The following is a 27,788-nucleotide window of genomic DNA, read 5'->3' on the forward strand; positions in this document are numbered from 1 at the left end:
CTCCCTGCCTGGTCAGTGCCCCCAGGACAGTTAAGGGGTGTCTCTGCCCTTGACCAGCTCTGGGATTTCTGTGGCTGCTCCGCTTAGATGCCCCCCACAAGTGGGGTGCAGCAAGAGCACTGGGCTGGGGACTGGCAGGGATGGGGACCTGGGTGACATCCTGACACGGGGTGCCACCAACAACCACGGGGTGCCAGGAGCCGCAGAACCCTCGGGATTCTCCCGGTGCTGTGCGTGCTGGTGAACCCACAGGCGGCACGGGTGGGCTGGGGACACCTCCGGGCGGGCACCGTGGGGACATCAGCGGCGTAGGGAGCGCGCTGCGGGCAGAAGGCACGGGGACACGGCCGAGAGCGGCGCGCCAGGGCCAGCCCGGGCCGGGGGACAGGAGGACGGCGGGGAAGGGCAGCGCGCAGGGCGCGGGCTGCGGGGACACGGCGGGGATGCTGCGGGGCACGGGGCGGGGACACGCGTGGGGCAGGCGGGGGTGGCCGCGGGGTGCGGGGGGGCTCGGGGTGCGGACAGCGCTGCCCGGCGGCAACGCCAGCGCCAACCAGAGCGCCGCCGACCCCACGGTGTCGCGGGACGTGTGGGTGGTGGGCATGGGCATCCTGATGTCCCTGATCGTGCTGGCCATCGTCTTCGGCAACGTGCTGGTGATCACGGCCATCGCCCGCTTCCAGCGCCTGCAGACCGTCACCAACTACTTCATCACCTCGCTGGCCTGTGCCGACCTGGTCATGGGGCTGGCCGTGGTGCCCTTCGGCGCCTGCCACATCATCATGGAGATGTGGAAGTTTGGGAACTTCTGGTGCGAGTTCTGGACCTCCGTGGACGTGCTGTGCGTCACGGCCAGCATCGAGACCCTGTGCGTCATCGCCGTGGACCGGTACTTCGCCATCACCTCCCCGTTCAAGTACCAGAGCCTGCTGACCAAGGGCAAGGCGCGCGTGGTCATCCTGGTGGTGTGGGTGGTGTCGGGCCTGACCTCCTTCCTGCCCATCCAGATGCACTGGTACCGGGCAGACCACGAGGACGCCATCCGCTGCTACCAGGACGAGATGTGCTGCGACTTCTTCACCAACCAAGCCTACGCCATCGCCTCCTCCATCATCTCCTTCTACCTGCCCCTCGTTGTCATGGTCTTCGTGTACGCCAGGGTCTTCCAGGTGGCCAAGAAGCAGCTGCAGAAGATAGACAGGAGCGAGGGGAGGTTTCACACCCAGAACAAGGAGCAGGAGCAGAAAGGGGGAGCCGGGCACCGCCGCTCCTCCAAGTTCTTCTTGAAGGAGCACAAGGCCCTCAAAACCCTGGGCATCATCATGGGCACCTTCACGCTGTGCTGGCTGCCCTTCTTCATCGTCAACATCGTGCACGTCATCCAGGACAACATCATTCCCAAGTACGTGTACATCCTCCTGAACTGGCTGGGCTACGTCAACTCTGCCTTCAACCCCCTGATCTACTGCCGCAGCCCCGACTTCAGGTACGCCTTCCAGGAGCTGCTGTGCCTGCGCAGGTCAGCCCTGAAGATGTACGCCAACGGCTACTCCAACAGCAACGGCAGGAGCGACTACAACGAGGAGGACAACGGCTACCCCCTGGCCCCGGATAGAACCTGCGACTTGCTCTGCGAGGAGGGCTCCTTCCCTCGCCCCGAGGACTTTTTGCACGGCAAAGGTACTGGGCTCGGCGGGGAGGGGGCTGGGGGCTCGGGCGGGGGTTGCACAGAGGAGCCTTTGCAAGGAAAATCGACCTCCTTTCATAAAAATAGTGGTTCTTTTTAGAGAGTGCCTAAAAACTAACAGCTGTGAGAAACCCCGAACTCTGACTCTGCAAAGCAGGGCTGGCTCCTGGCAGGGTGGAGGGGCTGCTGGCAGCCCCCCTGGTTCGGGGCACCCCCCGGGGGTCCCTTAGCGGGGTGGGGGATGCCAGGCTGTGCACAATACTCGTCCCCGGAGGGACATTCTGGCCGTGGCCGGGGCTGAACTGAGCTGGGGCTGAGCTACCTCATGACCTTGCTGGGAGCGGGGCTGGACCCCCCTGCCCCGTGGGGCTGCTCCCGGTCCCCTTCTCACAGCCCCGCCGGTGGCTGTGGGAGCCCTCCCGGCCAGGAGGGCACCTGGGGCGGGGGTGGCAGCATTGCCCAGCCCGGGGCACTTTGCAGAGGTGGCAAAACCCCTGAGTTTGATCTGCGACAAACCGGCGGGGAAGGGATGCAGGCAGGGGCGGGCTCGGCGCTGCCGGCTCTGGGACAGTTTGATCACCGCCCAGAAACTGCGAATGCTCTCTGGGGTTTTGTTTTACTAAGTGCTACGGGACTTTGTAGGGGAAAAAAACCCCAAAATAATGTTAGGAATAAACGGAGCGTACGCCTAGAATGTGAGCCTGTGACTGTGGCACTCAGGAATGTGGCACTGGGAAGTCGGGTGACACGCGGCTACAGTCACAGCCCGGCCAAAAGCTCGTAAAGCGCCCGGTTTGTTTAGCTGCAAGGCTCGGGTGACAGCGAGCCCGGGGAGGTGGGACGGGAGGAGGTTTGGATTTTCCGTGACACCTTGGAAAAGCCGCTCCGACCGCGGCACGGCTGCAGGTCGCTTGGGATGGGTGTGGAGGGGGTTTTGTCCCGTGTGCCAGGCTCTGCCAGGTGGCAGGGTGGGCTGGGGACATCACAGGACGGGACAGGACGGGACAGGACAGGACAAGACAGGACAGGACAATCCCTGGCTGGAGGGTGGCAGCGATTTGTGCTGGGGGTGCGCCCCGGTGTCACACACCGGACCCGCGGCCGGGAAGGTGTGCAGTGCGGGGTTCTTTCAGGAATACTCGGGAAAAGGGCAGGAAAAGCTCCCGGGACCTCTCGGGCCGCGGTGTCCCGGGGGATGCTCGGGGGAGACAGAACAGGACGGGACAGGATAGGACAGGACAGGACAGGACAGGACAGGACAGGACGGGACAGGACAGGACAGAACAGGACAGGACAATCCCTGGCTGGAAGGTGGCAGCGATTTGTGCTGGGGGTGCACCACGGTGTGACACGCTGGACCCGCGACCGGGAACGGGGTTCTTTCAGGAATACTCGGGAACAGGGCAGGAAAAGCTCCCGGGACCTCTCGGGCCGCGGTGTCCCGGGGGATGCTCGGGGGATGTCCCCCCGCATCTCCACGCACCGCGGGGGTGTTGGTGGCGTTGTCGCTGTCGCTGTGGTCAGTTTGGGGGTCTCTGGGTGCCCGGGACACCCGGGTGGGTGGCGAGTGGCCCCCCGGGGCTGAGTCCCGATGCAGGAGGAGGCAGAGCGGCTCTGGGGCAGCGCCATGCCCCGTCCCGGAGGAGCAGGGCGTGGAGCGGGGTTTTGGTCACGGACAGCCCCGGCAGGCCCCGTGTGGCCCTGGCTGCTCTGAGGACTCGCCCCGAGCGCTGGAGCCCGCAGGGCTGCAGGGGAACCCCGGGCGGGCAGGGAGCACGGAGGGGACACTGCTGATGCCAGGTGTGGGGACAGACTGCCCCAGCTCTCACACCCCGCAGGGCAAAACCCAGGGCTCTGGGAGCTCCTGCTGCTCCTTTTTCTATTTCCCAAAGTGCTGCTGATCCTGCCTGGGAAGGAGGAGAAGCTCTAAGAGCCCTGTCCTCCCCAGGCGCTGTGACTGACGGGCTCCTCTTGTCCCCTGCCAGCTCAGCACTGCAGCAGGGACAGGGAACGTGGCTTTTGACCCAGTCAGGTTTGTCCCAGTGAAGAATGGAGTGTAGGAACACACTCAGTGTAGGTACATCCCTGGTATAGAAACACTACTGAATGTAGGTACACACTCGGTGTAGGAACACACTTGGTGTAGGTCACACTCGGTGTAGGTAACACTTGGTATATGAACACAGTGTAGGAACACTACTCAATGTAGGTACACACCCAGTGTAGGTAACACTCGGTGTAGGAAAACACTCAGTGTAGGAGCACACTCGGTGTAGTGCACAGTGTAGGAACACTACTCAGTGTAGGTACACACTTGGTGTAGGAACACGCTTGGTGTAGGAACACACCTGGTATATGAACACAATGTAGGAACAGGCTCAGTGTAGGTACACACCTGGTATAGAAACACTACTGAGTGTAGGAACACACTTGGTGTAGGAACACGCTTGGTGTAGGAACACACCTGGTATATGAACACAATGTAGGAACAGGCTCAGTGTAGGTACACACCTGGTATAGAAACACTACTGAGTGTAGGAACACACTCGGTGTAGGAAAACACTCAGTGTAGGAGCACACTCGGTGTAGGTGCACGGTGTAGGAACACTACTCAGTGTAGGTACACACTTGGTGTAGGAACACACTCAGTGTAAGTGCACACTTGGTGTAGGTGCATACTCAATGTAGGAACACGCTCAGTGTGAGAACACAGTGCAGGTGCACACAGTGTAGGAACACAGTGTAGGTACACAGTGTTGGAACACAGTGTAGGTGCACACTTGGTGTAGGTGCACACTTGGTGTAGGAACACACTCGGTGTAGGAAAACACTCAGTGTAGGAGCACACTCGGTGTAGGTGCACGGTGTAGGAACACTACTCAGTGTAGGTACACACTTGGTGTAGGAACACATTTTGTGTAGGAAAACACTCAGTGTAGGTGCACACTTGGTGTAAGAACACATTTGGTGTAGGAAAACAGTGTAGTGAGTGGGTACACTCGGTGTAGGTGCACAGTGTTGGAACACACTCAGTGTAGGTGCACACTTGGTGTAGGTGCACACTTGGTGTCGTGCATACTCCGAGTAGGAACACACTTGGTGCAGGTACACAGTGTAGGAACACTACTCAGTGTAGGAACACACTCAGTGTAAGTGCACACTCAGTATAGGAACGCTACTCAGTGTAGGAACACACTCAGGGCAGGTACACAGTGTAAGAACACACTCAGTGTAGGAACACACTCGGTATAGGTACACACTTGTTGTAGGCACTCACTCCGGGCTGCAGATGCAATTGAGCTCCGTGCAGGCTGTGATTATTAACAGCATTCAGGGGAAATGAGAATTAACCTCTTGATTGCAGAGATCAATATCTCTGCCTGGTTGATCTCTATCACTTTATCTCCTGTCAGTCTCTTCTGCTGTGCAATGCCCAGGGTTGGAGGGGGCACAGAGGGATGCTCCTGCACTGCTGGGGGGTCAGCCAGCCCCCAGCAGGCTCCAGTTCTCCCCAGCTGGAGGCAGGACCCTGTGGCACAGAGACTTCCCATGCCCACATCTCTGCTGTGGTTTGTATTTTCACTCTGATGAATTATTTGCATTTCGGTAGCACTTGCGGAGCAGGGTTTGTTGTCCAAATAATTGTTCTCTTTTTTTGGCTTCCTCTTCTTACTTCAAATATTGTGGCTGTGGGTAGCCAAAGCTGAGATGAGTGAGTGATTGTTTGCAGAACCACTCCAGCACCCAGAGCACGTGGATGTGGAGGGGACAGGGAATTTTGGGCTGTTTGCACTGGACAAACGACCTCGGTGCTACAAAGCTCAGCTGCACTGCCAGGAAACCTCAAGCTTGCAGTGGAGTCTGGGTGTTAAAAAACTGCTTTCTTTTCTCTAAGGCAACATTGGTAAAACTGGTGAAATAGAAACTGTGCAGCTCTGGGGGCAGCTGGAAGAAAAAGAGAGAAATAGTGGATGAAAAAATATTATGGCACCACCAAAGCCAAACCTTTCTGTGGTTGGGAAAAAGAAAACCAACTTTGGCCTGTTAAAATATTTGTATTAAAAAGCTTTATAGACACATTAAAAAACTGAGCATTGAAGTCAGGAGTCGCTGTTTAAATTGGATTTTAGGATTTCACACTGGCAGAGTTGGCTCAGGTTAAACACATCTGATCAAACACACGGTGGTGACTTCATTGGAGGGAAATCAGTGACAAACATGAAATTCTTCCTGCAAACAGAGCAGGCTGAAGCAAACACTGCTGCTGGCTGTACCTCGTGCACTGCCACAGAGGTGGGGACACAGAGGGGACACAACCCCGGGTGTTGCTGTGCAGCCAGCTGGAGCCTGGCCCTACCCTCACTGCTTTCATCCACTTTGGCCAAACAGATTGTTTTTGTTTTTAAAGTCTTGCTGGAGTGAACGCCACAAACCCAGCTTGGGTGTTGTTACAAATTCCTGCCCTGGCTGCTGCCGGGGACTGGGGCAGTTTCCACACCAGGGCAGTGTTGGCTCCATCCCCCAGCACAGAAAGCTGCTGGGTTACACCAATCCTTTGCCTCCTGTGAGCATTCCTGGGCAGCTTTGGCTGTCTGGGCAGCCAGGGCTGGAAATGCTGCTTGCTGTAGCACTGGGGAGATGTGGAAGTGAACAGGGAGGAGGGAAAAGGCTCTGGGTGCAGATCCCCACCTGGAAGTGTGCCTCGAGTGCCTTTGTAGGGCTGGCTGTTCCCAAAGTGCCTCATATCCCAGATTGTTCAGCAATTCCTGCAGTCCAGCACTGCCCACAGGGGCATCTTGTGCTGTCCTGGGTGTCAGGGCTGGACCTGTGGAGCTGGAGCCTGTGTTTGGAGTTTGTTTTCACAAACAGGACGGGACTGCTGGGGTACATTCTTTGAGCTTTCATTGCAGCCCCAGCCTCAATGCATGGCTGAGACAATAAAGATGTTAAAGCTCATGTACAGTGAGCTTACCTTTATTAATTCCCACAGCCCCCACCCTGGGGTGAGGGTGAGGGTGAGGCCCCAGCACAGCAGAGAGGGAGGGCAGAGATTTCAGTTCCTAAATGCCCACAAATGTTTGAAAATGGGTCAGGGATTAGGAGTGTGGAAAGGAGAGCCTGCAGAGGGAGTGATGTGTGAGCAGCTCTGCCCCCTCTCTCCCAGCTGCTGGGCTTTGCAGAGCTCATTTCAGGTTTATTTACTACAAGGGCTGTGTTTGTGCCACCCCAGGAGGGCATGCCAGGCAGCCTCCACTCACCTCCCAGCATCTCTAGCCCTTGTGGTGTAGAATCACAGACCCTTCTAGGCTGGAAAAGGCCTTGAAGGTCGAGTCCAGGAATAGCCCAGCATTCCCATTGATGCAGATCCCTCTGCAGAGCTGTCCTGCCCTCCAGCAAGGCAACATTGCCCTGCATTTATGAACTGAGTGAGGATGTACTCAATCCCCTCATCCAGGTCATTAATGAAGATATTAAATGAGACTGGCCCCAAACTGAGCCCTGGGGATACCTCTGGTGACTGAGCACCCGCTGGATTTATCCCATTCCCACTTTCTGGGTTTTTAATCCAGTCAGGTTTGTCCCAGTGAAGAATGGACCCATCCAAGTTAAAGGAATTCAGTTCTTCCAGCAGAATGCTGTGGGAAATGTGTTAAAGCTTAATTAAATCCAGGCTGGCATCACCCACAGGCTTTTCCTCATCCATGGAGTGGCCACGCTGCCACAGGAGATCAGCTCCCTGTTTTCCAGCTCGGGGGTACCTGGAGGACAGCTGGTTTTCCTGTCAAAGACTGAGGCCAGGAAGGCTTTGGGAACCTCAGCCTCTCCCTCATCTTTGTGTCTCCCCAGTAAAGGATGGAGATTCTCCTCAGCTGTCCTTCTCTTGCTGATGTATTTATAGGAGGATTTTAATTGTCTTTTTTGACAGCAGACATTAAATTCTAGCTGGGCTTTGGTCCCTTTAACTTTTCTCCCTGCAACCTCATTGTCCTGAATTTCCTGCCCCTTTCCCAAATGTTCTGGACTCTCCTTTTTATCCTGAATTCCAAACAAAACTCTCTGTCCTGCCAGCCTTGTTTTCTCCCTTGCTGGCTCATCCAGCACAGGGGCACAGGCTGCTCCTGCACCTTTAACTCCATCTCCAGACCCCACAGACTGAGGTGAGGCTCTGTCCCTGCCTCTGCCAGCTCTCTGCCTCCCGGTGTTTATTTTCCCTGGGTGGTGAACCCATTTCCCAAGGAGATGGCTTCATGAGCACGTCCATTCCTCTGGCAGGAGGGAGCACAGCCCTGCTCTCTGCCAAAGTGCCACCCTGAGAGCAGCAGGGCAGCTTTCCTCACCAGGCAGAGTCCCTGGGCTGTGGGGATGGAAGGGGCACCTGGGGAAGGGGCTGCTGCTCTTCTTCCCCCCGTGTCCCCCTCCCCAGCAGCCCTGGGGCAGCTCCTTGGCTGACCCCACTGTTTGGTAGCTCCTGCAATGGGAACAGGACCCAGAGAGTTCTGCAGCTTCAGGGGAGCACAGAGGGACAGGCAGAGCCACTCCAGGCTCCCTGAGATCCGTGTTCTGCAGGGTGAGGGCTCCTTTCATTGCTGTTTGCTCAGTGTCTCTGCTCCGTGGCCACCTTGGCATCTCCTCCCTGTGCAAAAACCTCCTCCAGTGTGAAAGCTTGGCTCTCTCTGAGGCTTCAGCCCAGCAGCCCCAGCATTTCTGCCCCTTGTTCTACTTTTATTGGAGCTCTTCTGAAAGCAAACACCAGCACTAATCTCTCTTGCTGGGGGCAGAGAGAGCAGAGCAGAGGACACAGTCTCGAGCTACGTCAGGGAAGGCATATGTTGGATATTAGGGAAAATTTTTTCACTGAAAAAATAATAAATCACTGGAATGCTCTTCCCAGGGAGGTGGTGGAATCACCATCTCTGGATGTGTTTAAAAAAGGCTGGACATGGCACTTGGTGCTATAGCCTAGTTGAGGTGTAAGGACTTAGTTTGGACTTGATGATCTTAGAGGCTTCTTCCAACCTCATTATTCTGGAATTCTGCGATTCTGTGATTCTGGGATTCTGGGATTCTGTGATTCTGTGATTCTGGTATTCTGGGATTCTGTGATTCTGGGATTCTGGGATTCTGTGATTCTGTGATTCTGTGATTCTGGGATTCTGGGATTCTGGGATTCTGGGATTCTGGGATCTGGGATTCTGGGATTCTGGTATTCTGTGATTCTGGGATCTGTGATTCTGTGATTCTGGGATTCTGGGATCTGTGATTTTGCAGTGAGCACACAGCCCGGGCTGTGAGGATGCTGGGGCTTGGCTATGCCCTCACATCAACACAATTCTGTGGGGCACCAGCTGCACCCACAGCGACCTGGAGGTGCTTTTTGTCATTTTCCAGAGTGGGGCAGGAATGTTCCAGCAGCACTGGCTCCTGGGAGATGCTGTTCCCGCAGCAAACCCTGTGGAACAGCCCTCCCCTGTTGTACCCTGGTGTTTGCCTGGCACAGACAAAGCCCCTTGGGGTTTTAGGGACACTCTAGACAGAGGTGGAAATGCAGTTTGCACAGCTTGGAAGGAGATTCTCTCTCCAGGACACAACCCCTGGATCTGGAAGCTGGAATTACTGTATGTAAAGGTGCTGAATCAAGCACAGTATTTAAGGGGGCACTGAGATTTTTTTAAAACTTTCTCCATCATGAAAAAAAGTGGATTTGCTGCTTCTCCATGCATGCAATTTCAGTTTTGCCATTTTCCCTATGGCAGGAGCATCCAGCTGAATTTTTGTGCAATATTTCCAATGCCAGGGAGAGTGGATTGGGAATTATTCACTTGTTTCCTGTCCTTGGTAAGATATTTTTGCACAAGTGCACATATAGATACATGTCTGTGTGTATATATCCATTATCTACATACAGCAATTCGTAGAGCTGTACATAAACGAGGAAATGTAAAGGGCTTGCTGTGCCAGGTTAGTAGAGATGAAGATCTGTATGTTCAAAACTCCGAGTATTTATTGCAGCTCCTATTGACTGACGTGTTGAAATAAAGAGGATTTATGGGACTTATGCTGTAGTCAAGTGTCCTTGCTTAAAGCCATTTCTCCCATATTTCCCAACATCTTCCCAGTGAATCCTTCAGGGCTCATTAAAGAAAACCAACACCTCAAGGAGCAGAGAGGAAACACAGTGTGTTTCCTTAATTTATTAATTATTTAAATATATAATAGTATATAAAAATATATATAAATTAATTCCTTAATTTATTAATTATTATTACTACTTTATTTTATTTTATTTTATTTTATTTTATTTTATTTTATTTTATTTTATTTTATTTTATTTTATTTTATTATTTTATTTTATTTTATTTTATTTTATTTTATTTTATTTTATTTTATATTTTATTTTATATTTTATTTTATTTTATTTTTCCAGTGCTTTCAACCCTGGCAGGGGAGGTGGCTGTGGGTGCTCAGCACTCTCTGGTTTTCCCCTCTCCCATCAGGATCTGCAGGGGTTTAATCCTCTGCTGCTGTCACCAGTGCCAGCATCCCCTGGGGCTGGGAGGGAGCTGCAGCTTCCCCAGCTGTGGGGGTTTGGAATTTGGGCTGGGAGAGGGTGAGGAGGTGGCTTGTCCTGCAGGAACGGGGTGGCAGCAGCACTCCTGCCTGCCCCAGGTTGCTCCATCCTGGAAAATCTCCTGGAGGTGTTTCTCTGGAGAGGCACCAACCTCCTGGCCTGTCCTCTGGTGTCCTGACGTCCCTCCTGCTTCAGGTGGGGCTGAGGGAAGAACAGGAGGGATGCAAAGCAGGATGCCAGCCCAGAACGTGGCAGTGACGAGGATTTGGTGTCCTTTGTGCCACTCAAGCCCAGGATGAAGCCTTGGCAGCAGAGGACACTGTGCCCTGCACATTTTGAGGCTTCTCCTTTCCAGAAACAACAGCAGGGAATTGTTGTGTAGCTGGGACAGGGAGGTTGCACCAGGCATTTCCTGCCCAATTATAATAATTTGTGCTTTCAAGGGATAGAGAGCCCCAGCCATGGAGGAAAAAATCAGTCAGACCTTCAGCATCCGTGGGGGAGCAGCAGCTGCCACCCACCTTTCCCCATTCCCGTTAAACAGGACATTCCTGACAGGGAATCTTTCACCTGGAAATGTGGTTGGGGTTAAGAGGTGCTCAGAGCCAGGCTTTATTTCCCCTCTCCTGGCTCTGATCCTCCAGGAACGCCACAGAAAGGCCTCAGGGAACCCCAGTGGCCACTGGCAGAGCCTGAGGGCTCACGGACACAATCCCACAGCAAGGGGATGTCCCAGCCCCAAAAACAGTCCCCCGGTGGCTCTGGGAGGTTCAGGCTCTGCAGCCTCAGCACAAACAGCAAATGGCCTCTGGGGAGGCCCTGCCAAGTCCTTTCTCCCTCGTGTAAATATTTTTTCCTCTTAAGTGTATGTGAGTGTGAAAAACCTCTCCTTCATCTTTGGTTTTTTTTCTCCCCTGGCTGAAGGAAATGCTTGTTCATCCCTGGGTGGGAACAGCTTCGTCTTGATCCTTTGCAGCTGAAGCAAGAAGCACGCTGCTGAAAACATTTCTTATCACCCCCAAAGCCACACTGCAATCAGATTAAATGGTGCCTGTCAGGACGTGACCTCCTTGGTGGTTTCTTGGAGGTCCCATGGGACAGCACAGTGTGAGGCAGCCTTGAAGCAGACTTCAGAAGCAGTGCAAAATATCCCTGGGGTTTCAGGATCCCAAAGCCTGAACGTCCCCTCATGTTGTGTTTGACATGTGAGTGGAAGTGCGTGGCTTTTTTTTTTTCCTGAGAAAAACTGGAGACCTAAATAAGTTTCTTGCAGTCTGGCCTTGAAATCAAATGTCTCAGCGGGAGCTGTGTGTATTTTCTGATGGTGGTGGTGAGAGTAAGTGTGTCTGCACACAGCAGAGCTGGTGGCACCCCAAAATACCTGCAGGGGAGCAGGCTGGGGGAGCTGGGTCAGTTCACAGGGCAATCTGTTCTCACTGCCCAGAGCTTTCCTCCCTCTCCCTTCCCCTCACCTGCCTGGGAAAGGCTGGGATCAGGCTGTCCCCCCTCTGCTCCAGCCCTCGAGCTGAGCTCTGCCTCTTGAGAATCAGGAGTCATTGCTGGTGGTGGTTTTTGAGAGGAGCAGTGTCAGCAGCACGGCCAGCCCTGCACGAGACAACGATGCTGAGAAAAACCTGAGCCAGCCTGGCCTGGGGCTGGGGCCTCAGCAGAGCCCAGATCCTGCTCTGAGCTCTGCCTTGACACCAGGCTGTGTGTTTCAGGGCAGGATCTGTGTTTGTGTGCAGGATCTGCATTTCTGTTCGGGATCTGTATTTAAGAACAGGATCTGCATTTCTGTTCAGGATCTGTGTTTCAGGGCAGGATCCACATTTCAGTGCAGATCTGTGTTTCAGTGCAGAATCTGTGTTTCTGTTCAGAATCTGTATTTAAGGACAAGATCTGTGTTTCTCTTTAGAATCTGCATTTCTGTTCAGGATCTGTGTTTCAGGACAGGATCTGCATTTCTGTTCAGGATCTGTGTTTCTGTTCAGGATCCACATTTCAGTGCAGGATTTGTGTTTCTCTTCAGGATCTGTATTTCCGTACAGGATCCAAATTTCAGTGTAGAATCTGCCTTTCAGGGCAGGATCTGTGTTTCATTGTAGGATCTGTGTTTCAGGGCAGGATCTGTGTTTCAATGTAGGATCTGTGTTTCAGGGCAGGATCTGCATTTCTGTTCAGGATCTGTGTTTCAGGGCAGGATCCACATTTCAGTGCAGGATCTGTGTTTCTGTTCAGGATCTGTTTTCAGTGCAGGATCCACATTTCAGTGCAGGATCTGTGTTTCAGTACATGATCTGTATTTCAGGGCATGATCCACATTTCAGTGCAGGATCTGTGCTTCTCTTCAGGATCTGTTTTCAGGGCAGGATCCACATGTCAGTGAAGATCTGCCTTTCAGGGCAGGCAGCCTGGCTGGTGCCTCTGCCCTCCCACGTTGGCCGTTCCCCCGTCTGCTCCCGGAGGTTTGGGAGATGATGGTTGCCTCTGGAATGAGCAGTAGCTTTGCTTCCTTCTTGCTGCCTGCCAAGGCATGGCTGGGAGGGCGTGGGGCAGGCGTTCCTGTCATTCTGGAGCCGGGGATGCCTTTGGGGTGAGTGTGTGACAGGTATGGAGACAAACCAGGACAGCCGCCCTGTCCCCTGCCTGGCCTCGGAGATAAGGAGCTGGGAATGGGGAATCACAGAGCCACTGAGGTTGGGAAAGACCTCTCAGAGAATCCAGCCCAACCTCTGACCACTTTGCCAGCCAGAAGAGCTGAAGGGAAAATGGGGTTTTCCCCGTGGAAGGGCTGTGGGAAGGGGTTGGGTCCCTGGGGTGCTGCTGGGCTTTGGCATCCGCGTCGCTCCCAGGAGTTTTGTTGGTCTTAATTTGCTCTTTATTTGTAATCCCGGGGTCTGCACAATGCCAGGCAGGAGCTGCGGTGTGTTTGGAAGGGACAGGTCAGCGTTGCCACCTCTGCTGGTGTGTCTATCATGCAGTTCTCCCTGTGTGACCAGGGCTGTGCCCCTGGAAACACGAGCTGTCACTGTCACTGCCACTGTCACTGTCACTTTGCTGAGGTGGCTGATCCATGGGCAGCCCCAGAGGATGATGGAGGGACCCACAGCTCACTGTGCCCCAGGGAATTCCTTGCCTGGCAGCAGTAGGAAACCATTTTATGTTGTATTTTTTCAGTCTTGAGCAATCCTAACCTAGAAGTGACTGCAGCCCCTGCCAGCTTGCTCCATTAACCTCGAGCACCTGCTGAATTCTCTTCCTCCTCCTGCCCTGATGGAACAGGTTGTGTTTGCAGCAACTTTCCCCCTCCCCTGGGGGGATTCATCCGAGGGTGCTCAGTTCTGGGCAGTGGAGAAGGGATTGCATCAATACAAATGGGGTGGACAGTGCAGGCTGAGAATGGCAATTCCTGCACAAATGTTAATTCTGGGAACAACCAAGCCAGGTCCACAGGCTGATAATGGCAGTTCCTGCACAAATGTTAATTCTGGGAACAGCCAAGCCAGGTCCCAGGCAGAGAATGGCAATTCCTGCACAAATGTTAATTCCAGGAACAGCCAAGCCAGGTCCCAGGCTGAGAATGGCAATTCCTGCACAAATGTTAATTCTGGGAACAGCCAAGCCAGGTCGGTGCTGGGGCTTTGCTCGAGGAAATTAATCCCCTGTGGGTTTAGCCAGGAGTTCCAATTCCTTTTCGTTACAATTAATAAGAGAAATGTATTAATTTCTGAAGGGATTCTCTGCTCCAGTGCAGACCCAGGGATGGTTTATCCTGCTCAGAGGTTGCCTGGAAGTTTTTCAGGCTGTGTCTTTGCAGAAGGAAGGGGTGTCCACTTCTTCCCTGGATAAAAGAGTCTGGGGCAAGCCAGAGGAGCATCACCTCCTAAATCAGTGTCTCCTGTCCCTGCCAAGCCAGAGGAACATCACCTCCTAAATCTGTGTCTGCTGCCCCACCCTGCTTCTCCCCACAAGAATCCTCACCCCATCCACGGCTCCTTCAAAGGATGGTGATGGGAATAACGAGCACTTTGTTGTTAATAATAGAGGCAATCTCCAGATGAGCTGCTGAGGGATTAAAGGGCTGCCCGACTGGTTTTGGAGGTGAGAATAATGGAGCTGAATAAATGTGTGGAGCTGAATAAATCCCACCCGCTCCTCCTTTCATCTTCCTTACATGGAATTCATTGAAGTTCGGCTTCCAGTAATTTATGGGAAGCTCAGTTATCATTCCCACAGCCCTCTTAGTGATTTCTGTGCACAGAAACCATTTTGTCATTGCACAGCACAGGGGTTTTTTGGCCAATTTATGTGATCCTGAGCCCTGCTCTGTCCTCCTGCCTTTGCAGGGAGCCCTGGAACCACAGGGCCAGCTGTGGAGGAACCAGACAATGTCACCCAGCTCTGTGAAAAGCTGGGGTCCTTCAGATTTCAGTGCTGTCATAACCGTGAAGCTGATTTAAAATAAAACACGCCTGGAAATCTCCCATATCAGCCCCTCAGAGGGCTGTAGTGAGCTCCTCGGACACTCCTCCCATTCCTACAAGTCTTGGGACCACCCATTTCCAAGTGAGGTTTCGGGTGACAGCTGAGCATCTCAACCTTCCTAAAGAGGAGGGAAATTACAGTAAATAACTTTAAAATAATTATTACAGTAAATAAGGGACCGAAATGAAACCCTTGTGTCCCCTTGGCATCCTCCCCCTGCCATTTTGGCACATCCCTGCACTTTCCCTCTGCAAGGAGTGTGTGTGTGGTTTCCAGTCCCATCTCTGGGGTCAGGAGGACAGGCTGGGCTGGCTGCTGTGCTGTGAGCTGGGCTTTGCCCTGGGAAGGGTGGACAAGGCCACCCCAGGGCTGCTGCTGGCAGGGGCAGGGAGGAAGGGCTGCATCCATCAAGTGCAGCAGGTCACCGTGGCTGCAGCCATGAGATCAGCACCAGCCCAGCTCCACCCCGCAGGGAAAGCTTTTTATATCTCCCTGGCAGTGCCAACCATTTGCTCAGGCCCTGCAGAAGGGGCTTGCCAGGGAGCAGAGCAGGAGAGCCCAGCCCTGGTGCTGTCACACGAAATAACACGACGTGGACACGCTGCTCCCGCGAGGTAAAAAAGGCACTTTTAATTTCTGACTCCAACATTTATACATTTCCAAAAGTGACTCCATGGACTGGAGGGTGACACTGCCACCCCTCCAATGACACTGGACAAACCAACAGTCCATCAAACCTCTCCTCCTCCACAGAAGAGCACAAAACAAGAAATTATTTACAGAAAGCGTGTGAGAAAGTTCATTACAAGGCGGTATACATCAGAAGGCTTAGAAAAACTTAAAAAATCAGGGTGACAGGAGCTGGGCTCTGGGAAAACAGGCTGTGTTTGCCCAGGTGTGATGGGTAACCAGCCCTGGGAGCCTGGCCCTGCCTGGCTGCTGGCTGTTGTGTCTGCCTGCGGTAGCATCAGCACCCTGCTGCCAGCCCAGCTGGGCTTGGCTGAGCCAAACTTGCTGTGAGCCCAACCGTGCCGGAGCCTTTTCCTCAGGGGTTCAGCCCTGGGAGTGTTTACCAGGCCTTGGCACAGCTCCTGTGCTCCACCCTTTGATGTGGGTGAGAAGGATCAGGGGAAAAAAAAATCGGGATTTACTCTCACTGAGTAGCAGGTACTGCTGAGTCAGCGATTGCCCGAGGCGATTTTGGGGATGAGGTTTAAGCTCTGGAGTGGCTTTGGAAACAGTTAGTGGGGATGTGTTGCACAAGAGGCCAGCTGGGGCTCTGTCCCTCTCCCTGCCCTGTGTAATTGTGCATTTCTGACCTGCTTGTCACTGATTTAATGGGATGGAAGATCCATGAAATGCAAGCAGCATCCTCCAAAATCCAGCGATTTAACCATGAGTGCAGGAACTGCCACTCCTCCAGGCTGAAATAAATGTTTGCTCTGGGGTTACTCCAGTGGGAAGGGAGGAACAGGGGCAGTTTGAATCCATGGAGTTTGAATCCAGGGAGTAAGTTCTGTGAGGAGGGGATGGGAAGGAGGGATGATGGATGCTCCACCCTGGGCAGACAATTTCTGAGGGGAAGAACACACTGCTCGGGCTTCAGGAGAAGATTTTCTTCTTGTCCTCAGGTGGGAGACAGCAGCATGAGCAGATGGAGAGGATATCCCTTGTTTTTGTGCTAGGAAGCAAAGCCCTGGCTGAGCACTCATTTTCCAGGCACTGTTGGACTTCCTAGAACACAAATCCTTCTGCATTTTCCCCTGGCACTGAGATATTTTGCATAAAACAATCAACCTGACCACCCCAAATCCATTTACAAGTTTTCCAAGAAATCCTCGGAGCAGTCAGAGGAAATCAGAGTTCAGAGCTGAATTCCACAGGCGATGACGCCGAGTCTGGGGAAGGATTTTCACTGCTGGAATCCAAATGTCCACAAACGCTGCTTTCTTAACATGTGGGATGTCTTTGGTGTGGATCCCCTCCAGGCATTCACAGGCACCTGCTGATAATCCCGCTTCTGTCAGATCCCTGGCTCTTTCCCATCTGGAGGATCATTGCTGGCTCTTTTCTTGGGAGGATTTGGTGGTGTCTCCATGATTTTGACATTCTGTGGCCTCCTGAGCTTGGCACAGCAGTGCTCCTGCCTCTGGGTTTCAGGAACTGGGAGAGGACCCTGGAGATCATCCCAACATCCCAGCAGAATCCCCTGCTCACAGCAGGGCCAGGGACAGCAGCTTGCTCAGAGCTTTGTGCTTGCATTGTGGCAGGAGGGAGCTGAAATCCCATCCCAGATCTTCCCTTGTGTGGAGTCAGGGCAGGTGGAGGAGAGAATTCAAAATTCCATCCCAAATCTTCCTTTGTGAGGAGCCAAAAGGCAGGTGGAGATATCAAAATTCCATCCCAAATCTTCCTTTGTGTGCAGCCCAAAGGCAGGTGGAGAATTCAAAATTCCATCTCAGATCTTCCTTTGTGTGCAGCCCAAAGTGGAGGAGAGATTCCAAAATTCCATCTCAGATCTTCCTTTGTGTGCAGCCCAAAGGCAGGGGGAGGAGGGGATCTGTTCCTACAGGGAGAAGGTTGTTCTGCCCATTGTTAACTTGTTTGGCTTGGGTTTAAGCCCTGTGTTAGTTGGAATATCTGCAGAGGAAATTGGGTGTAAGCCAGGCTTAGGGACAATCTACACTCTGCTGGCATCACTCCAAGAAAAGGAAATTACAGTGCCACAAAGCCAGGGGAAAGCATTGCCTGCATTGGTTTAGATGGGATTTTGGGATTAAATCCTTCCCTGTGAGGGCTGTCCCATCCCTGGCAGTGCCCAAGGTGAGGTTGGATGGGTTTGGAGCAGCCTGGGACTCTGGAAGGTGTCCCTGCCATGGCAGGGGTGGCACTGGGTGATTTTAAGGTCCCTTCCAGCCCCAGTCATTCCATTATTTTATCCCTGCTCCCTGTGTTGAGAACAACATTCAGTCTGTTCAGTGATTTAAAAACCCCACAAGACCCAAAGCAATCAGTGTCCTTCCACTTCCCCCAAACTGAGCAGAAGGAAAAAAACCCTCAGAAAAGCTGGGGCAAGGGAAATGGGATGACAGAGCTTTCAAAACCCTGTTGCTTTGCAGCTGTTCCCATCCTGGCTGCTTTCCAGAGGGAAAAAAGAAGTCCTTCAAACCCATCAATTAATGGGGACATTATTTCTCAGCAAAGGAGATGAAAATCCAGGTTTGGGGTTTAGGAATGGAACTGCACCAGGGTGGGAGCCAGGGATCTTCACTCAGGGAGGTTTGAGTGATATCCCAGTGCTGGGGCTCCTGCAGGTGGGGGTTAAGGGCACAGAGCACTTGGATCTTCAGAGAAGTTTGATACCACAGCCAGCAGTAGATATGTGGAGTTAATTTGGTGCCTGGCTCATGGGGAAAGCTGGACACGTGCTAAGAGCTAACTGGGAATTTGTGTCCCAGTTTGGCTTTGTGGCTTCTGGAGCAAAGGCCCAGCTGGGCTGTGCTGGGCTTGGCACAGCAAACTGGAAGGGATGAGCTGGAATTCTTCCTTTCCTAGATAAAAGTGATCACAAACCAGACTAAATCTGGGACTGGGACACTCTGGAGTTGTTTTTTATGCTGCACCTTGGCTTTTTATCGGGCGTTCACAGGTTTTTCTTTTCCCTTGAGCTGTGCAGGAGCACCTGATGGTTCCTGTCCTGTTGCTGAGCCCCGGGATTCCTCTCACACCCTGCACTTGGAGCAGATGCTGTTTAAATGTTCCAGGAGGAGCTGTTGGCAAATGGGGGATGACAGGTTGCAGAAACAGGATAAAATAGCAGGAGATTCCAAGGAAAGCTTGGAGAGGCAGGAAAGGAAAGGGGCACAGTCTGGAGAGGAGCTGTGCCAGGCTTGACTGGGTTGTGAGACCCCCGTGGAGGTGCAGACTGTGCAGGGCAAGGCTGGCAGATTTTCCTGGTTCCTGGAGGGCTGGAGCAGGAAATTCTGTCTTGCTCTGCCCTCATTCCACCCTGAATCCTTGGATTGCTTGGGGAGGAGCTGCTCAGCTGCCTCGCAGAGAGCTCCATGTCCACAGACATCCAGCTCCCATGGAGATTTCCCAGGGTACAGCGTTCAAATGGAGTGAAGCAAATATAACATTTATGGAAGCAGAGATTCCCAGAACGATCTGGATTGGAAGGGACCTTAAAAATCACATAATTCCACCCCTGACATGGGCAGGGGCAGCTTCCACTATCCCAAGTTGTTCCAGGCCCCATCCAGCCTGGCTTTGGACACTTCCAGGGATCCAGGGGCAGCCACAGCTGCTCTGGGCACCCTGTGCCAGGGCCTGCCCACCCTCACAGGGAAGGATTTCTTCCCAACATCCCATCTAACCCTACTCCCTTTCAGTCTGAAGCCGTTCCCCCTGTCCTGTCACTGCTGTTCCTGCTGATTTGCAAAACCACTTAGGGCAAAGCATTAAGACAATCCACGGGGAATTTGTTTTCCTCTTCATCCTCTCCTTGACCCTTTAGGAAATGTCCCCTGGGAGCCATTTCAAGCTCCTGCCGTGACTCTGTGGGCAGCAATCCATTCCCATTGACTGGAAAGGGAATTCTGACTTTCTCATCAGCTCTCCACCCTGTGCAATGGCTGTCCTTGAGCCTGGGATTAATTAGGACTGATGACCAAAAATGTCATCATCAGGCTTCCCCCTCTCCTAGGACTGTCCTGAACCAGAAGAAGGGAACGTAAAGGAGAGGATTCCAGCTGGGAAGTTGTTAACAGGGCTGTGCATCCCTGGCTTTGTGGGATGTGGCTGATCCATCCTGCTGAATCCAAGATTCCCACAGGTGACCAGGCACCGCTCAGCACCAGAGGCTGCAAGGTTTCCTCAGCCAACTTCTGTTTTGAGTATTAAGCTCTGCCTTGTGAACCTTGAGGAATTCAGCTCCCAGGGCAGAGGAAATGTTGGAAGGGGTCAGGCGAGCTGTGCTCTGTCCGTGTCACTGGGAGCAGCCAGCAGCATTCCAGGACAACATCTGATTTTGTGCTTTTACGAGGCAGATGTCTGGGAGAAGGGCTGTGCTGTTTATTCCAGCTGCCATCTCCCAGCCCCGCTCCCGCCCGGAGCCCATAAATAAAGATTCTTGGGATCATGCCGCCGTTTGGGCAGCCCTGCCTCCCATCAGGGCCTGGACAAGCTGCAAACCCCGCTCCCCCTGCACCTCGCTTTTACAGGGGAATAAATCAGGGAGGGCTAAATCCTCTCTCGGTGACACGAGGATAAACGCGGGATGGCCGCGCTGACGTGGGCGCCGCGCTGGAATTGTGGAGTTTGATTCCTTCATTTGGGAGTCCTGCTGCTGATTTACTGCAAAGGAGCTTGGGCTCAGCGTGTCCTGGGACTGAGCAGCAAGGCAGGGCTTGCTCTGGGATGCAGGGCTGATGGCAGAGCAATTCCATGGATTTTGCTTCACAGAATTCACACAATCACAGAATCACAGAATTCACAGAATCACAGAATTCACAGAATCACCAGGTTGGATCACCTTCAAGACCATGGAGTCCAACCCCGCCCCAACAGCTCAGCTAAACCCTGGCACCCAGTGCCACATCCAGGCTTTGTTAAACACCCCCAGGGATGGTGACTGCACCACCTCCCCGGGCAGCCATTCCAGAACTTTATCACCTTTCTGTGAAAGTTGATGGAAATGAGTTGCAGCCCCGGCACAGTTTGGGCCTCAAAGAGCTCCTCGATGAAAGGAAGGATAAATCCTGTGTAAAGTGATTATTCCCATTGGCTGACCCTCTTCCAGGAGAGCCCCACAGGGATGAATCCCAGCCTTTGGCTCGTGTGAGGATGATGATGGAGAGCAAGGCAGCGGTGCCCTCACACCCTGGTGCCACCACGGAGGCACTGGAGATCCCAGGGCAGGAGCTGCCCCTGGAAGTGGTGCCAAGAGCTGCTCCAGAGGGGTGGGAATGCTGCTCTTGGCTGCCTTTTTCTCCTCCAAGAGGACCCAAGGAGTTGTTGAAGGCAGCAATCAGGGTGTTAATCCTCACTTGTTTTTCTAGGCTTCCTCACTTGTTTTTAAAGGGTTGGAAGTGAAGGAATGTAAAAGAGGTGCTGGCCCCTCTCTGCCGTGGCTCCAGCCCGCAGCCTGTGGGTTTAAGCTCTCTGTGGATATTCCCTCTTGGATATTAATGGTAATAATTATGGATGTGAAGTGGATATTTCCTCTTCAAGCTGCAGGGCTCCCCAAACAGCTCTAAAGAGACTTTGCAAAGGAGTGCCTGGAATTCTGCTGGCTGCTTTTAGGGAAGCTGGAGAGCCCAGTGGCCACCTCAGGGCCTGCCAGCCTGGCCCCATAAATACCACTGGGCACAGGGTGATTTACACTGCTCTGCTGATGGCACCTGGCCAACTCTTAATTGTTCATAAGTGACTTTTTTAATGGCTCAGAGTGGCTTGGGTCACCCAGGGCGAGAGGCAGTCGTGTGTGGCACAGCTGCTTTCAGGGTCCAGGAGATGCACTGGGTGACATGAGGGTGACCTCAGGCTGGACCTGGGACCTTCTGAGGGTCCCCTGGAGGAGCCTCTCTCAGCTGGAAGGTGGCCATGGAGGTGCATTGAGAGCTAACAGAACATTGTCCCAGTTTCCCCACCGTTTGGTTCTCACTGAATGACTCTGCTCATGGTGGTTTGCCAGGAGGGACCAAACTGGGATTATTGCCATGGAAACTGGAGATTGGGTGGGAAGCTCCTCCAGTGGGGCAGCAGGAGGAGGGCTGGGCTTCTGTGTCCTGTCAGACTGTGTGGCTTGGATGTGGAACACCACGAAGTCATTATTGTGATCATCTTGTGTAAGATATCCAGAAACATCGACTTCCTTTGTTTTCCTGGGAAAAGCCAAACCAGGATCTCAGCCCCTGGAGGGATGGAGGTGATGAGCAGCACCATAATGAGCAAAACTCTCTAATTACAACAGCAGCAATCCAACCCCAGTGGTGAGGGATGCAGAGCTGGACACGGAGCCTTGCTGAGCTCCGTGGCTCCGTTCCCTGAACACAAAAATGGAATTATTTTGGAGTATCCCCTTTTCCTTCCCACTTGAACTCCACCGGTGGCTCTGCCCTGGGAGCTCTGGGAAGGGTTCAGGTTTCCTTGGAAGCTGACAAGCACCATCTATAGGATTGCTGCAGAAGAGGCCTCGGGCTCCCAGCTGATCAAAAAGGGCAGAGGAGCTTCACTCCCACTTTCCAGATTTGTTCTGGAGAAACTCCAGCGTGCTCAGCATTCCACGGTGCACACAGTCACAGCTTCCTCATCCATCCCTCGTGGCTGGGGGATTGTCCTCCCTGGACAAACTGCTGCCCCTTGGTCCCCTGGGGGAATGCTGCCTGTGGAAATTGCTGGAATTGCAGAGCTGGGATTATTTCACACGGGGATTTTTTAAAGAGCTCATAACCTGCAAGGTTTCCACTTTTCCTCGGGAATTGTAGGGACAGGACAAGGGGGAATGGCTTCAAATCGACAGAGGTGGGATATTGGGAAGAAATTCTTCCCTGAGAGGGTGGAGAGGCCCTGGCACAGGTTGGGAAGGAAGAAGGGAAGAAGGGAGCAAGGAAGGAAGGAAGGAAGGAGGGATAAACACACTTTGCAGGGCAGATGGAGTACAAATAATGTTTTTAAAGAGATGCTGGCAAGGGACTCTGGTGCAAATCATCCCTGTCACGTTGGAACTTCATCCTTGATTTGCACAAGAAATACCATTCCAGTTTGGATACCCAGAATTCTTCTGAGAGAGGCATTGTGTTCCCAAAGAACAGATATGGGGTTTTTTTCCCTCTCTGCAGATCCTTTTTGGCTTTAAAGCTGTTTTCTTCTCCTACACACACAGATGATAATCTTTTACATGTCCTTATTAAAAAATATCACTTCCAGAAAATAAAAACACTGGCATATTCTGTACTTGTTCCTTTCTCTATCTGTGAATTAATTTCCCATTTTTTCATCTGACCTGCCAGTCATTTCGTATCTCCACAATCAAGGAAAGAGGTTTAATCTCTCTCCTGGCTTTGCCATCCGAATCCCTCCTCTATCCCAACCTCCCTGTGCTAAATTAACGCTGCTTTCCTTTCTCCTTGTTCCCCACAGAGATCCCTGGCTGCCCAGGCATGGTGGAGAGCTGAACGAGGCAGCCTGTGTTCCTCACCCTGAGCTCGTGAGGGCTCTGCAGAGATGGAGTGGGAGCACGGCCTCGCTTCCCTGGGCCGGGGCACGCTGTGGGAAGTGACTGCCCTGGCCAAGGTCCTCAGCCCAACCCATCACCCACCACGCACGCCTCCAGGAGAAGCTGGCCAAGGACAACCAAGGGACCAGGAGAGGCTCTGAGAGCCTTGGAGGACACCAGGAAGCCACAGGAACTGAAGGAGGGCATGTCCAAAGCGTGACAAAAGGTGCCGAGGGTTTTTTCCCTCGGAAAAGCCTTTCCAAAAGGGAGCAGCAGGGTCTCCAGCTGGTTTGGAAGAGGCACAGCCAGGTCAGGAGCCCAGCAGGACGTGCTGATGGCAGCCTGTCCACCTGCTGGGTGGGGATCCAGGGGAAGCAGGAATCTCCAAGACCAAGAGAGAGGAGCGTGGAAGATTCCTCCAATTTATTCTGTGCTGGTTTCTCCTTCTGGTGTCTTCTCTGTCTACCTCTTCTCCTCTAGAGAGCACGGGGGGCCCTGACTGTCACCAAGGAGCAGAAGGATTGGCACAGGGCAGGAATGGGGCCTCTGTTCTCTCCTTGCTCCAAAAAATCTCCAACTGTCCTGCCTTGGGCAGGCTGGGACCTGGCAATCCTTTCCTTGCAGGAAGTCACATTTCAGCAGGACCAGCCTCCCTTGGCAGCCAAGATTTCCCACCTGAGGCTCAGAGCATGGCAGGACATCCTTCCCTCTCCTGCAGCTGTGGGAAGGAGCACACCGAGCTCCTGACTTTGGATTGTGGAAAACCCACTGAGCAGAGAAAGAGATGGAGGGACTTGCGGCCTCAGGCAGAAAACAGCAGGAAAAACTGGCTGAAAACCACAAAAATCGTGCACCTTGGAGTGGCAGGTGCTGGCCCAGCTGCAGCTCTGTGGTCACTGAGCTGCTCCCAGACCTGGGCAGGACGTGCTGGTACTGAACTGTGGGAGCCCCATCTCAGACCTTCCCTCTCGGGCTTCCAGCTGCAAAACCCTCCCCTCCAGTGCAATCCTATTTATTTATTTATTATCTCGCTGCTTGAAGTGAAGCTGCTAAAGAGCCCCCTCCCCACAAAGAGCCAGCCTGCGTGAGGGCACTGGGCAGAGGGGCAGGACACAGGGACAGCTCCCAGCAGTCACCTCCTGCTGTCCTGGTGGGGCTGGACTTGGTGGTCTTTGAGGTTCTTTCCCACCAAACCCACCCTGCGGTTCTGTAAGATCTGAAAAGGATGTCCCATGCCTGGAGGTGTCCAAGGATGGGTGGATGGGGCTCTGAGCACCCTGGGGTGCTGGAAGGTGTCCCTGCCCATGGCAAGGGGTGGCTTGGGTGAGCTTTAAGTCCTTCCACTCTAGGATTCAATGGACAGGGGTTGGGCACACGAGGGAAGAGGAAAAGCTGAGACCAGGATTGCTGGTCTCAATGCAATTTGGATCTTTCAAGGACTAGATCATTTAATTCCCACCCCAGCTGGGAATAAATCTTCAGCTGGGCAGAGCTTTGCTGGGAAGGACAGAGGCTGCAGCCCCTCTATCCTGACTTGTTTTGTGCAGGGCTGTGAGAGTTGCTCACCTGGGGGGCTCTCAGGTGCCCTGCTGCTCTCCCACAGCTTTCAGGATACCCTGAAATCCCTTGGCACAGCTCCCAGCTGCCCTAGAAGAACATGATTTGTCCCTTTGCTCTGAAGAACCCTGCCAAGGCTTAGTCCAAAGCTGAAGGGAGATATTTCCCACCAAAACCTGTTCCTCAGAAGATTCCTGCCTGGCTCCAGTCCCTCTTTCTGTACTGGAAACACGGTCCTTGGGGTTGTTGGCAGGTTAGGGACATCCCTGGGGTTGTGGCAGTTCTCTTTCTCCCCAGTCCCTGATGTGCCAGAGCAGGTACAGGAGAGGAAGGGATGAACTTCAACCATTTTTACAGCCCAAAGGCAGGGACCTGCCTTGCAGAACTGTCCAAATCCATCTGCCTGTCCCTTCAGGCTTGCTCCAGGGATTTCACCCTTGCTGGATCTATTTCTGGGCGCCCTGACCCCGGGTTACTGTGCTGTCCCCTGGGAGGTGGCTCCGTGCTCCACAGCAGGAGCTGCTGGGTGTTTCCCACCTGTGTTTGCTCCTGGAAACTCCATTCCATTTCCCCTCGTGCTGCTCCTCCAGCCCTGCTGTTCACGTCCTCCTGCCACCTCAGCAGGGCTCCTGTCCCCTTCCGAGACCCTCCCTGGCTCCCTGATTGCTGCTGTTCCCTGTGCTGAGTGCTCATTAATGAGAATCCAACCCTGGCAGTGGCCCAGCTGCTAGCTGGTCATTAATGAGAATCCAAACCCACCCTGGATCAGCCTCTGGCAGTGCCCAGCTGCTGTGCCAGGTCATTACTGAGAATCCAAACCCTGGCAGTGCCCAGCTGCTGAGCTGGTCATTAATGAGAACCCAAACCCTGGCAGTGCCCAGCTGCTGTGCCAGGTCATTAATGAGAATCCAACCCTGGCAGTGCCCAGCTGCTGCTCCCTCCCTCGTTTGGGGTGCAGGGAAGGGGCAAACTGAGCCAAAATGGACCCGTGTTGGCACTGAGCACTCGTATCCCAAAATATCAGGAAGAAATCCTTCCCCGTGAAGAGGGTGGGGAGGCCCTGGAATGGATTTCCCAGAAAAGCTGTGGCTGCCCCATCCCTGGAAGTGCCCAAGGCCAGGCCTGGCAGGGCTTGGAGCCACCTGGGATAGTGGAAAGTGTCCCTGCCCATGGCAGGGGTGGGAATTAAACGGTCTTTAATGAATTAAATTATCTTTAATGTCCCTCCCAACCCAAACCATTCCAGGATTCTGTGATCCCAGAGGGACAAGTGCAGGGCCAAGGCCCAGCTCAGCAAAGCCCAGCCTGAGCTCTGGCAGTGGGGGTGCTCCAGTTTTCCCCCTGGGAACGTGTGGGGAATGGGAATTGTGCTCTGCCCTGCCTGGGAGTCCCCTCCAGGGGGCTGGGGGCACACGGGGGGCTGGCCTGGGGGGCTCCGGGTGCAGCTGGGGCACCACGGGGGGGTCCCAGCTCTGCTCCTGTCACCGAACAAACTGCTCCCACTAATAAAGGATGGAAAGTGCTGCTCTTGCCACTCTTCTTTCTCCCAGCTGGCACCAGAGGGAGGGGCTGGTGGGAGCACAGAAATGCCAGGGCACCTCGGGAGGGGCTGTGGCACCCCAGGGAGGGGCTGGATGCAGTCAGGAAAACCGGGGGGAATCAAACACAGAGTGCAGGGACAGGGATTGCTGCTGCTGGGGGTGGTGGGTGCCAAAAACTCCAGCAGGGAATGGGCTGTGGGGCAGGCTGGAGTGGAGCTGGGCACTGGCTGTGGGGCTGCAGGAGGAGGAGGCACAAAACACACCAAGGAGGAGGAGGAGGGAAGAGGGTGAAGGGCCGTGAAGAAGGTGCTGAGCATGCCAAGGGTTTCACAGAGGAGTCTGGGGTCTGCTGTGGCACTGTGCTGTCCCCTGGGCTGGTTCTTCACCCACTTCTCAGCTCCTTAATTCCTGCTCCCCACCCCTGCTCTTCTCCCGGCTGACCGGGGCAGGGTGGCAGTGACAGCATTGCAGCTCCTCAGGAGCATTGGCAGGGGAAAAAAAACGGTCCCCAAACAAGGAAAGAATCAAAATGACACATTTCCAGCTGAATTAATGACGAGACAATTAATCATGCCAATTAAAACCAGTGGAGAACCCAGAGAGCCAAATCCATAAAGATGCTCCAGGCAGCAGCACCCTGGGGCTTCACACTGCCCTGGCAGGAGCTGCAGGCAGCACTGCCAGGAGAATTTGGGAATTTCATCACAGAACAGCCTGGAAAGGAGAATTTGGGAATTTTATCACAGAACAGCCTGGAAAGGAGAATTTGGGAATTTTATCACAGAACAGCCAGAAAAGGAGAATTTGGGAATTTTATCACAGAACAGCCTGAAAAACTGCACAGATCCCTGTGGAGTCATCCCCTGCTTTTCAGTGCTACTGAGCACTAAAATGCTCATCCCTGCTGCCTGTGGGCATTCCCAAAGTCACCTTGTGTGCCACCCACCCACCTCAGAGCTTGCCCACCCTCTGCAGGCATGGATGGATTTCCCCCAGGATGGATTTTCTCCATCTCCCAACCTTTCCATCTGGATTTACAGAGCTCTGGGACTGGAGAAGTGTGAGTTCTTTTCCAGGAGCCCACACAACCCCAGACAGCCCAGCGAGCACCCAGACATCTCCCTAAAGCTCCTGAAGCTTGCGAGCAAAGGGCTGTGAGGAGATGGCAGCCCGTGGCCTGGATGGATTTCCCCCAGGATGGGTTTTCCCCCAGGATGGATTTTCTCCATCTCCCAACCTTTCCATCTGGATTTACAGAGCTCTGGGACTGGAGAAGTGTGAGTTCTTTTCCAGGAGCCCACACAACCCCAGACAGCCCAGCGAGCACCCAGACATCTCCCTAAAGCTCCTGAAGCTTGCGAGCAAAGGGCTGTGAGGAGATGGCAGCCCGTGGCTGCTATAAACCCTCTCTTCATCCTTTCATGGTCCGAGGTATGGACATGAGTTACGGCAGCTCTAAACCTCCCGAGAGCAGCTTTCTTGAGCGCCTGCTACAGAGCATTGTTAAGCCCAGATGTCAGCGCTCGCTGCCTGAATGAGGCTGTTTTACGAGGCACTTTAATCCTTCCAGGAATCCAGTGACCCCTTTTCCACCCACAGATCCACTCCTGGCTCTGTTTTTTCTCTCCTGTTTGTTCCTCGAGGCTCTGGCGCCGTCACCCCTGGCAGCCCCATCGTTTCCAGATGCAAACAGATTCCTAAAAACCCCACATCTGGCTGGGTTTGGGGCTA

The 27,788-nt window shown here is 53.6% G+C and overlaps 1 protein-coding gene across 1 annotated transcript; it reads left to right on the forward strand.

Moving 5' to 3' along the window:
- The first annotated feature begins 515 nt into the window (after positions 1-515).
- Positions 516-25,661, forward strand: ADRB2 (adrenoceptor beta 2). The gene is made up of 2 exons (XM_039701468.1): positions 516-1,680; positions 22,884-25,661. Exons 1-2 carry the CDS (start codon positions 603-605, stop codon positions 22,916-22,918), a joined length of 1,113 nt encoding a protein of 370 aa, XP_039557402.1. The 5' UTR covers positions 516-602; the 3' UTR covers positions 22,919-25,661.
- The last annotated feature ends 2,127 nt before the right edge of the window (positions 25,662-27,788 follow it).

This window comes from Passer montanus, unplaced genomic scaffold, assembly GCF_014805655.1.
Source record: "Passer montanus isolate IOZ18808 unplaced genomic scaffold, ASM1480565v1 scaffold15, whole genome shotgun sequence".
Lineage (NCBI taxonomy): Eukaryota > Metazoa > Chordata > Aves > Passeriformes > Passeridae > Passer > Passer montanus.

Excerpts from the sequence above, each read along its gene's own strand:
- ADRB2 (XM_039701468.1), top strand. The coding sequence starts at position 603 with ATGGGCATCCTGATGTCCCTGATCGTGCTGGCCATCGTCTTCGGCAAC. Across the intron at positions 1,681-22,883 it reads GGACTTTTTGCACGGCAAAG|AGATCCCTGGCTGCCCAGGC; the intron begins GTACTGGGCTCG and ends TGTTCCCCACAG.